At 44.8% G+C, this 12439-nt stretch overlaps 1 protein-coding gene across 1 annotated transcript in view; it reads left to right on the plus strand.

Annotated features, from left to right (window-relative positions):
* Positions 1 to 11890, plus strand: part of SLC9A9 (solute carrier family 9 member A9) — a 228530-nt gene extending 216640 nt beyond the window's left edge. Inside the window, exon 15 of the mRNA XM_035335056.1 lies at positions 11345 to 11890. Within this exon, the coding sequence (XP_035190947.1) occupies positions 11345 to 11429 (85 nt within the window). The 3' untranslated portion in view covers positions 11430 to 11890. The remainder of the gene's footprint in view (positions 1 to 11344) is intronic.
* The last annotated feature ends 549 nt before the right edge of the window (positions 11891 to 12439 follow it).

Raw genomic sequence — 12439 nt, forward strand, 5'->3', positions numbered from 1 at the left:
AAAAAAAAAAAAAAAAAAAAAAAAAAAAAAAAAAAAAAAAGGAAGCCCTGATGAATGCAACATGTTGTACACACAAAAAAAAAGGCCCTATTCTGTTCCATAACTGCTTCGCTTGCTGCGGGAATCAGTCTGCTGTCACTCAGATCCTGATATTTAGAGGCCTGAACATCAGTAATGGAGAATCTGCCATGGAGCCTTGGATTCCCTAAGTTGGGTTTAAAACAAATCCTCCCCAGCGGGGCAAGCTCCCCACGCACCAGCACCTGGCAGGGTTTTAGCCTGACCTGGTTCACCGGACAATGCAGTGATGGATCCCAAAGCTGAAGCTGTAAGGACTGGAAGAGAACTTCATTACACAGAAAGGAACATGGAGACAGCGTCCCAGACTTTTAGAGTAGTTCAGGTGTTCACAACCAGTAACTCTAAACCACCTTTGCCAATAACTACTTAACTGTCACTTCAGAAACATCAGGAACACAACCTGCCTCAGTCTGTAAGCAAAGGCAGATATTCCAGCTAGATTTCCCAAGGAAGAACACTCAGCCACGTTACGGAGGTTTTATACCTTCTGTACACACAGCTTTGAAGTTGCTTGTAATTTTTTAAAGCTGATGAAACACCTACAATGAACAAACAAGTGACACTTCTTGTACCATATACACTCCAGAAAAGTTTTAATTCATTTACATTAACAAATATTTTTTGATATTTTTTTTTTAGTATCTCTCCTTAATCAGGAGAACAAGGAAAGCTGTTTATTCTAGGCATCTGACAGCAATTTCTGGAACCATTTAAGCCCCAGTTAACAACATTTATTAACGTGGATTCAGGTTCATGCGTGCCCTCAGTTGAAATAGTCACAGCTCCTTAATGATTTAGTACAACTCCTCTACAGACTTTTAGCTGGCTGTACCAGAAGGATGATCTGAATGACCTCAAAGACTTCCATTACATATTCTTCTTTTCAAGAAATCTAAGCAGTACAAAATGGGAGTAAAGAGTACATCAATTTTGTCTCAGGGTTTTCCAAATGATTTTCTGGACCTCTCTCTAACTTCTGAGTACTTAGAAAGTACTTTCAGTACCCCTCAGTCTGCCACAGTAACCAGCACACTAACTGGGTGACCCCAGCCAGCGCTATCGCACTGCTCCAGCCCTCAGCGTTAGGGTAGGGAAGGTCCGGGTGCTGCCAGCCGCGCACAGCCTCCCCTTTGCCTCCTCCCCCTTCACTTCCCCCAGCAACCTGACAGGATAGCTTGGGGCAGTCGGTAACAACCCTCACTATGCCTTGAATTCGCTTGCTACTGAGTTCATTTTGGAAGCGTCCAAGCTTGTCCAAAGCTTTGTTTTGTGTTTAAAAACACTGCTCAGGTTAACAGCAAGTCTAAGCTTAAACTCCTAAATAAGTGACCTAACTTTTAGAAGTGATGAATACACAGCATCTCACACTGAAGCCTCCTGCAACCCTCAAATCACACTGAAATTAGGGCACAGAAAGTGCCAAAATCACTCATTGCTCCCAACAAGGCTTGGAAGTAAAACAAAGGCATAGCACAAAACACACTTTTCTGGTCAGCACAATAAAGTTCCCTACTCAAAGAGTGCAACCAATTTCCACAGTGCTATGACTCAGCTACTGTTTAACGAATAATTTGGAGTACTGCCCTTCAGGCCATTGCTTTCTCTTTACCACCCACACCTCTTCTCTTTTTTGAAGTAGACGATACCCAGGAGAACCAGGCTGAGACCTAGGCAAATATGAGGGGCGGTGACTCCATCCTTCACTTAACATCTCAGCCTCCCCTCTGAAGCAGCGGGGGGCACTCTGCACGACTTCTCAGGAGAGCCAGGATTTGTGTGAAAGCTCAGTGTGCACTGAAGTGGGTTTTGTGATGCTGCTCCAGCACATGCCTCCTGTACTATCTGGGCTATTGCTCGTAACCTTAGTCCTGAGAACCTTCCTGCACAGAGAAATATCGCTTTGGGATGCAGCAGTGCAAGGCCATAGACATGATGGCTAGACCTAAACAATGCCTGAAGCATCCTCTCCAAAGGATGATCTGCTCCACCAGTCCTGATGGCGCCTTAAAACTTTTTTTTTAAAAAGAAAAAAAGAGCTGTATTCAAATACAAAGGTGAGGGCCAGCAAGTATCACCCTTTGGAAGTGTCTGGAGGTAGCAATTAAACCTCTTTTCCCCGAATTCAGTCACATCCTTTTTTCTCTGTATGTTAAGTATTCTGTTTCATCTCAACAGGGCAGGCAACCAGCAAAGACAGTACAGGAGTTCAGAGGACAAAATCAGAGCCCTCTGTTCTTGACGCTCATTGATAGTCACCTTGTTATTTCTTTCCCCCCTTGGACACTCTTCACCCTTGCTGTTCATTTGCAGGACCTCATATAAGCCACAGGATTCAGAGCGACTTGGGCATAGTTAAATTAGCTCTCATCATTGCAGGGCACTTCAGGGCAAGTGATCAAAAACATTACTCAGACATTTGGGAATCAAAAAAGCACCATCAAAGATCAAATACTGCACAATACTGCACTGATTTCACTACAAGTTCAATGGCGCAGAAGTCAGTATCAATCATTTTGATTGTTTTGATTCAAGCGTTGAACATTTAATTCCTTATTAAATATTAGTAGAAGGACATTATTTGATATTGTATACTACACCCAAATTCAAAAGTGAAGCTAAAAAGATTATAGTTATGAAACAATATTGAATCCCGTAAGAGATTTCAGTTTTTAATTCCAGTTCACAAAGAGTAAGATTTCAGAGATGGGGATTTTCTGTTCCCCCTAGGACAGGCATTATATAAAACCACCCACAAGCCTCAGCTAAGTGCCCTCCTCAGGTGCTCCCTGGCCCAAAGCCCAGCAACCCAGCCAGAGATACAGGACACGCAGAGAGCTTCCAGATAAGGCAGAAGTGTCTCTGCTCCAGCAGCGATGGGGTAGCATTAAAAAAGTCATTTATCACATGAATTCCAGTGCTCTCAAACCAGCTCACTTCCTCTCTTTGCTGGCTCAGGGTCGGCTTCACCCAAATAAGCTCCATCCCACAACAATCATCTTTTTTTCCATGACAAGGCCTCAAAACCCCCAGAGATTTAAATGGGAACATGACGACAAAGCCAGGAAACTCGCACTAGTTAACGGAAAGAGAACTGTCTATTAATAAGCTCATGGGCAAAAGCATCTGTTAAACTGGAGTTAAGCCTGAAATTAGGACTATGTTAAAAAAGGACTTATGAACACAAGTTTTCTGCATAAGTTGTTCAGTATGAATTAAACACCCAGCTGCATGGAGCTGGCAGATTTTCATTTTTAAAAATCAAATCAGAAGTCATTCATAAGCTCTGCCTTTAGCAAAAACATTCATTTTATCCTCCCACAGAGAAAATTGAGATATTTAAGTATCATGACCTTCAGCATCAAAAGGAAATCCATACAATAAGAATTACACATTTGGAAGAACTTGGCAAGTTCCCCGAGTTCAAAAAGTTGTTTGTTTTTTAAGCTTGGGAAGAGAACACCAAAAGTTTACACAGAAGAAAAAACTTTGTTGAAGAAAAAGTACACAAATCCTTTCCCCAGTCAGATCTCTTTTGCTAGAATAAAGCCTAGACATTTCCCAGTTTTAAAAGATGTTTTCATTTTCTTTGAGCTTTTTTCTCTTGGATTTTTTCGCCCCGTGATGACATGACTCCAAACTAAAGGAATCATTTCATAACAAGAGGGGAGTGGTTAGTTTCTATGAAATACAATTGTTATTTTTCAAGAAAAAAAGTGAGGGTAAAAAGTATATTTTATATATATGTATTCTCCCTTCTTCCTGAAATCGGATCTTTTCAGTTCAAATGAATTAGAGAAGTTAAGAAATGTCAACGTCTGACACGGCTTTCAGTTTCAGGGAGGGCAGCAAACAGACACTTGTGACCAGCAGAGCAGACGAGGCCCCAGCAGGCTCCCGGCTGGGCTGGAAAGGAGCAGCGGTGCTGACAGAGGGCAGCTCTGCTTGCCCGACACATCAGCCATGGGAAATCCCATCCACCTGCCACCAGAACTGGGCCAGCCAGGGTCTACACAGCTGGGTCCCCGTGCCACCCACCTTCATCTCCAGGGTTGATAAGACGGGTCACTAACAGCACCGACACACATTTTTATCACCTGCTTTGTAGCTGCAAGCAAGGTGGGTATCAGTCAGAGGGGATGGACATCCTTAGGACATCCCTTCACTCCCTTAGGGCTCGGAACCCACAGTGATCTTCATTTCAAATCTACCTGCTGAAATCTTACCGTGCATGAGTTCAGCTGCAGGTTTCCCTTATGAGTGAGACGCTTAATCCCACCCTAGTCCCTAGTGTTACTGAGCTCAGAGAGAGGCTTGCCATGCACAGTGCCAGTTACCCTGTAAGTGCTCCCTGTTTTGTGGGGCTACTTCTCCCTGTCTTGCAGAAGCAGCTTGAATTCAAATACCTAAGAGAGGTTTTACAGCCACTTGAGCAGCATACATCTAGGCAGCACAGCCGATTTCTCTAATGCACTGCTAGGACTATAGCATTTTCCCAAGAGAACAAATCCCTCTGACTAGCAACTTGGTCTGTCCCCCCCCCCCCTTTTTTTTTTTTGAAGAGGTCTGTGGGACTTCAGGATTTTTTAACTCAGAAGGTAGACATATCAAATGATTCCTGATCTTTGAGCTTAAAGGAGATACCATCAAAAACCTCCAGTCTGCCTTCCATCTCAAAGCATGTCGCACTGCACAGGGATGAGTTACAGCCCACACCTCACCTCATGCTGGGGAACATAGCTTAGAAAGTTACTGGGCCAGACATCCCAGCCACGCACACCTGGCTGGTCTCCTTGCCAGAAGCAGGGAAGGCTGCGTGTGCCCTCCACTGATCCCCACCCTGCATACCAGAAAGCCAGGCTGGGCAGAGAGCCTCTGTAGTCATCTTTTCTGCTGGACTGCAAGAGGGACCCAAAATCAGTACTCCAAGGATGGGAGGACAAGGGACTTGAAGGCACTGTGCCGCCATTTACTGCAGGCAGTTACATGCAAATCAGCAACTGCTAGCTAACTCAGGGCTCCTCTGTGCTCCAGCAAAAAGTATGTTGCATTGCCCCTGTTGTATGACAGGCTGCAGATGGGGTGTGGACTCTTGTCTTCAGACATTTTTTGGACTTGCATTTGGACTAGCAGAGAGCCGGGGTTCAACGCTGCAGACAAAACTTGACCTATCTGGTAGGAGCAGATTGCATCTGGGGCTGCTTCCCACTCCTCTGGCAAAAACCCTGCACGCAATTTCAGTCACACTTGGGGCAGAACAGCCCCATGTTACTGGCCCCTGCCGCAGGACTTGAGGCTGAAATAGCCTCTGCCCAGAGCTTGGAAAGGCTGGGAATCACAGAGGACCAGCAGCCTCCCAGCTCAGCATTTCAGCTTTCCTGCCTCAGAGCCAGCTGCCGGCCTGCTCTGCCTCTTTCCTCAGGACACAGCACAGCAGCACACAGGCTTCACTGCAAGACTATGTTCATGATATAAAGCCTAAAGTTCCTTCCCTTGATTTCAATCTGTTGCTTCCAGCATGCTCCTCATCATTACGAAAATGAAGTCTTTCTTGGCATTTTCACCCTGCAGAAACTCGAAGACTACTGTTCTCACAGAAAAGTGAGAGCACTTGGTTTTTTCTCCTCTTTGAGGATGGCCTGATCCAAACTTCAATTAAGCTGGGAGGGAGACTGGAACATAAGTCAAAGTTTACTTTTAAATGTTAAAATTTAGGCAGAGAAGGGGCACTTTCAGCCCTTCCACATCCACAAGCTAAAAAAAAGCAATGGAAAAACCTTATTTAGAGTAACCTGCATTTTTGTTGCTGAAGGAGCTGACCCTGCACATGAATGCAATCCTTACCTTTTTTTTTTTCAGAAAGGAAGCAAGGTATCTTTTCTGTCACAAGTAACCAAGGATTCATGACCATCGCTTGCCTAAATGACAGCAGTGTCCCCAGACTCACAGTGCTACAGAATTGAGTCAGGGAGAAGAGTGCCACTTACTAAATCAGAGTTGCCTCACACAGTTATTTTGTTGAAGGTTGTTTATCTGGGAAAGCCTGGTACTGTTCAGCTTTAGCTGTCACTGAAGAACCCCGAGCTGAAAGTGCTACGAACTGTAAATAAAGCAGGGAGGATTACTACCATGAGCTTTGCACTGTCCTCCCAAGTGTTTCCCTTCCCTGTCCCAGAGAAGAGACGCACATAACCTAACACTTCCACTTGTTCAGCAAGGCTGCTGGCTGCTTCCCCCACCCCAGAACAAAGGCCTGATTATTTCTGCCCACATTAATGACGACTTCTATAGGCAGGTAGGCTGCCATCTATCACTCTCATCACTGCCTTTCACTCCACAAGAAGAAAAAGGCCTCCCTGTGGCACCTGGGGAACACAGAGCCCTTTGCACCACCTGCGGTACCCGGCCAGGGCTTTTACTGTTCTGAATATCCCCTCCTGAGACCCACTATATTGTCAATTCATTTCAGCAGCCACAATAATGCCCCCTTTGTGGAGGGCTGAAAGACAAATCCAGCCATGGTGTAATGCTACTGCCCTCGGTGGAGTTGTAGCAGAGTTGAATTTAGACCAACCTCTTCGCTTTGATTTGCTTTAAAAGCTGCTTTGCCCATGAGTACAATTATCAGAGGCAGATTCCTTCTCTCCCAATACCTCAAACTACTTCCCTGTACCTATTTCATCTTCACACAGTCATCTGAGTTATAGACGTGCCTATGTGAAGCAGATCAATAGATGCTTTCTCCCGCCCCTGCCAGTATTAATCCAACATCAGACACGTCTTTGCCACTTGCCTGTTTAATGTTTTTTGTGGGGGAGGTAAGAGGGTTGGCAAGTATTTTCATTAATTTGGTGGCTTTTTTTATGATAGATGGAAAGCTTGCCAACAACACCAAATGCTCAAATTAAAGCCAGCTCCGTGGCTGCGATTAGATGAGTTGTGACTGACTTGTAAACCCTTCGCTGCTCAGCCATAAATCCCTCCTGCTCCCCAGCTACCTGAAGGAATGACTAATGCCAGGCTCCCCTGGTTACTCTTGAAAAGGGGGAGGTGCCTGGGGATTAGACAAGAAAGTCTCCTGCCTCCAGCTCCATCTCAGGCTTCCATCCCCATCAAAAAATTCAACATGATGAGAGAAGCCATATTACCTATCTTGTCTCTCTCCTTCCCTGCCTTGCTGTGTAGGTGCTGCAGACCCAGCTCATTTTCATTGCAGTTGCTATTATCTGCCATTTCCTGTTTCCATGAGATGTTCCTCACCATTCACCATTATCATTCACACCTGGTGACTGTCACCACAACAGCCAATATCACCAATAAAAAAAACACACAAGCATCCAGCCTTCTTTCACCATAACCATGCCAGCGTATCTAAGAATTTTACTCCTCATTTACATCAGCAGCAAGAGAAAACTAGGTTTCATCCTGTCCAGCACTGGGCATCCTCAGCTCCCACAGAGGCATGAAGGTCAATAGTCCTCAAAACCCAATTCTTATTAGCAGTACAATTAGCCAGGCATGACAAGCAACAGATGAAGCCTTCCCCACATCATGAAGCACAGTTAGCGAGATGAAGTAGTGCCTGTGATATTTGTATTGACCATGGGTTACTGCAATACTAATCAGCTTGTCTGTTCTCATAAATATGAAGCCCAATTTCTTTATAAACAGGAGAAATAATCATGCATCTTCGTTTTTACTAGCTGTAGGGAAATTGCCTTTGCCTCCCACGTTTCCTCTGAAAGTGGCTCCGTGGTGCAGATAGCCCTCATTGTACTCAAGTACTTCTGAAGCTGAAATGCTTTAAAGAACAAGGCTACAAGAATTAAGAAGCTTCCCAAAGAAGTTGTACATTGTGTGTTTTATAGCATCATTTTCTCAGGGAATTCCCTTTCCTATCATCCATCCGTCTGGTAAACCACCAGCACCTACAAAGGTAACACAATCACACTTCTCTGAAAGCCAGGGAAAACAGCCAATGAAACATGTCAACAGTTGTCAGCACAGAAGTTTTCAAGAGCTAACAACTTATTAAGCACAGAATAAAATTAACTCTTAGCACGCTAAACTTGTTACCAGAAAGCTTCTGCTAACAGAGCAAGAAGCAACCTAGTGCTGAGGTTGCACAGAGAGCTTTGGGCTATTGTTGGCAGAGATCCTGAAGTGCCTGCACATCACTAGGATTACTGAAGGTTTTGTTAGATTTTTCCTCTTTCCATTATCACAATAAGGCGGCTAAGGATAGTTTGTTCCATATTGTTTTTCCTTAATGTAAAATAATCCCAGAGACTACACTGCAGGGGTTCATTTGTCTTTCTGCAGCTGCTTTATGACAGATCATTCTAATCATGAACTCTTTGTAAAGAAAAAGAAATCTGTGTAGTCCATATTTTACTCTCACCCCAAGTACCGAGCCTAGTGTTCCTACAGGAATCTTTAGCTGGTACGACATTCTGGACAAATTCTGGACAATAGCTGTCAAACACCGGATAACATCTGTCAAAGTATTTCATCGTGGAGAACGCCATGGCTCTGGAAGCCAAGACACACAAACACATTATTTCAGCAGGCCTGCCATTTGCAAAGCAGCTGCTCTCCAACCGCTCGGGCACAGTCCTGGCTGGAGTCGGGCCATTTTCTGCCTCGAGCTGCCTGCAGCATAAGGAGGGCAGCGTTTCAAGGCAGGAGGGCAGCAGCCCCGCGAGCACAGCTCCCCGCTCGCCAGGCACAGTTGCTAGGGGACCTGATAATGGCACAAGTGCCACAAACAGAGCTGGGGTCACAAGGGCTGCTGCTAGCGTGGTTCCAACCCAAGAGCCAAACCCGTGCCCATATCACATGGAAATCCTTACGGTTGACATCCTTACTGTTCCCCACAAAGCGCTACTGCATCGTGAAGCAAAGTCTGTCAATTGCAAGGCAGTCCCAGACAGCTCTGTGCTGCCCTTCCATGTGAGAGCACCGCTCTGTTTGTTAGGTCCTTTTGGTTTCAATGAAGCATTTAAATTATATCTTCCCTGGTCAGTCAAATCACACTGCTTTTCAACTTTTAAAAAATATTCTATATTAGTTGAAAGTCTTATAGAGAATTAAAATTAATTTGGAGGACAGACTGTGCACTGCACCCTAACCACCATATGCTCTTTTGGTGAAAAGCATGCAACGTGGGTTTGCTGCTGTTTCAGCAAAGAGGGTGGAGAGAGGGTGGAGGCAAGTCAAAGAATCCCTGTGCCTCTGCTGGTGGAAGAACTACTGCATCTTGCCAAGCCTCAGACTGAGCAGAAACGTGTATCTGTCCATCTGGTTATTAGTTTTACTTGCAAGTGCAGCAGGTAATCAGTTGGGTGGGAAGAAAGTAAAATAAAAACTGCAGCCACTCCACTTGCTCACCCCTGGTTTCCACCTCTTTAACTGCAAATTGTACCAAAGGCTGAATCAATGGTTCCGTGACCTTGCACTAAGCGAAAGGGCAAAATAAGAATCTCTCTAAATGATAAAGGTAAGCTATCATGGCTTGTAAAAATAGTAATCAATAAACCACTTCCCATTTAACAGCCCTACTTCTAACCAGATTGGGACTGAATGCACTCTGCCTGCACTATTCATTTAGAGAAAGCGTTTGGGCCAAGTAAACACAAGCAGGACACTGAATAACCCTTTTGACACCACAATTCCAAACCACAAAATTAACAGCACACCTTATCTAGCCACATAAGTTACAGGTGATTATAAATAGTCTCACTATATTCTCATGACAAAAGCAGATTTGTGCACCTTCCCCTTTTCCTAAAGATTAAAAGTAAATAAGACTTCAGATACTTATCTGATTAAAAGGTCAGGAAAGAGGAAAGAATCTATTCCCTATACCTGGCAGAAATGAGAAATCTGTTCCCACTATTTTCTGTCTACAGCTCAGAGCTCTGAGCTCCTCTTCTATGAACTTAATTTACTCGATTCTTGCCATTTCTGTTATTCTTCACTTCCCACCTATGTCCTCTTTTTTAAGGCATAACATATTGCTGGGACTTTTATAAAGAGTTTCTCCACAGCGATACATAAATACACTTAAATTTCAAGTTATTTTTAAAGCTGTCTGGGCTCTTCTGCTGTTTATAATGCTCGTCATGAGAAAAGCTCAGACCCTGCTGGAGGTCTCTCGGCCTCCCCACGCACACAAGAGGCATACACCCCTACAGCAGGTCACAGTGCGTTAGTGTCCCCGTTCCATAAGTTTCTCTTGCTTATGGCAGAAATTTAATTATTTGTTGGTTGTTACCTGGGTCACTCATAGTCAAAGCAACTCCCCCAGGTACACTTTATGACTACAAGATGCTTTCAGCCTCCCTTTCAAATCCCTTTTTCCCTTTATAGAGGAATAATTCAATTTCTCCATTTTCCCTCCATTCCTGCCCTTCCATGTTAGGGGATATCATATGGGACGTTGCATCCTTCCTACCTCCTATAACCCCAGACACACCCCCCTTCTCTTTTGTGATCTTTTTTCCTTGTAGGCATATTTACCCTCACACACATCCAGCACCCCGTGACAACCTCACACACTGCATTACTCTTGTGTGCGGGCCCCCACATCCAAACAGAGCCGCCTCCTGGCTGATGCCCCCCCTTCCTCTCTGGGTACAGGACACCTGATGCTGCCCTAGCCCTGCCCTCCCCACCCCTCTGACTGAGCCTGGAAACCACCCCCAGGCTGCTCCATTCTGCCTCCCTGGCTGCTGACCTCTCACTGCCCCACCGCACCGCGTGCACGCGTACTTCAGGCAGCTCTCTCACTTAGTATTTGTTATCCCTTATTTATTAGGCACTGAAATTGTTTAGCCAGGCTGCTGCTTGAATCAGCTCGGGATTTCAAAAACATTTTGTATTACAGCCGTAGGCTTGGCCTTACACACCATTGTGTCCAAGTGCTTTACTCTTCCTCTCCGAGCAGCTGCCATTCCCTCCGGAGCCCCAGCAAGCTGCTTTCCTCAGACAGACCATCCACTCCCCTGCCACACTTACTAATTGCCTCTCATCATCAGGAATGGGAAGTGGGACTTAATTCCCAACCAGTTTCCCTCAGCTACCGGTCTCCTGGAGTGACCCGCAGCAGTTTGCGCTCCCTGGGTGCTGGCCAGCTAGGCAAAAAGCCCAAAGAGAAACAAGCAGAGCAGCACAAACGATTCCCTGTCTGGTGCATCATCCAGATTTTAATTCAGTATTCTGTTTATTATCCAGAATATTAAACTTGTGCCCTTCTTCTTTGCAGCCAAAAGGGATTTGAACTGAGGGTGGGTCATTTCTTGGGAGAGAACCAAGCCAGGAGCACCAGGCTACTTGCGCTGCTGCTCTAATTTGTTGCCATGTACGTACACACATTCTTGGAGACAACCAGGCTTGGCAATAGCCGTTTGCAACTTACACAGCACAGATGCAGAACTACTCTGAATGGTGGCTCTGTTTCACAGCATCCGACTGCTTCTCCAGCTCTGCTGCTTCCAACTGCTACGTGCAGTTCCATGAAACCCTGCAGACCTAATCCACAAGGTCTGCTTTTGTCCAAGGCCTGATCATGCCTTGTTACACAACAGAATAACCGAGGACATGAGTCTGCAGCGTTCCCCTCTTGAGCGCTGGAGACAGCGAGCATGTGATATGCCTACAGTCAGATGGGTGGAGATCAGATCCTGTGTTGTGACTTGCTGTTTTCAAACTCAGAACTGGAGTTTGGAGGGAACAAAAACTGGTCACAAAGTCACATCAAGTCCAGCAAACAGGCTTTGAACAAAAGTGTAGTTGGCGATCCTTGAAAAGGTTTAAATACTCCACTTAAACGTTTTCACACTAAATTATTCTCCTGGGAAATACCAAGGAATTTTGTTTCTACAAAGTGTGAACATTCAAGTTGTCTGAAATTATGTTTCTGAACATCAGTTATAACGAGGAGGAAAAGAGTGAAGTAAAACAAAAATCTACTTGGCTTCAGGTTTGCCAAAGTGTTTGCTTCTTTCCCATTTTTTTGTAAGATGGGTGCACAAAGTGTTTGATCTAAGCAGGGTAGATGGTTTTTTGTTGTTGTTGTTGTTTTTTCCTTTTAATTTGGCTTTCATACTAAAATTCCATTTCTCAGTAGCTCACTGCATCATCAAGGTCTACTAAACTCCTCAGCTCTCGAAATCCTAGACTCTTCTCAATTGTAAGTTACTAAGCAAGTAAATACATATTTGCAGAAGCTAAGCACAAAACAGCACTAGGTTGCAAACTCTTTAAAGCTTCAAAAGTATGGATATATCTGAAACAGCAGGATTTGTTACTGGAACAGCCAGATGAAGTTCCGTAGAACAGCGTGGGAGGTTACACAATG

The sequence above is a fragment of the Oxyura jamaicensis genome, chromosome 9, assembly GCF_011077185.1.
Source record: "Oxyura jamaicensis isolate SHBP4307 breed ruddy duck chromosome 9, BPBGC_Ojam_1.0, whole genome shotgun sequence".
In the NCBI taxonomy this organism is placed as follows: Eukaryota; Metazoa; Chordata; class Aves; order Anseriformes; family Anatidae; genus Oxyura; species Oxyura jamaicensis.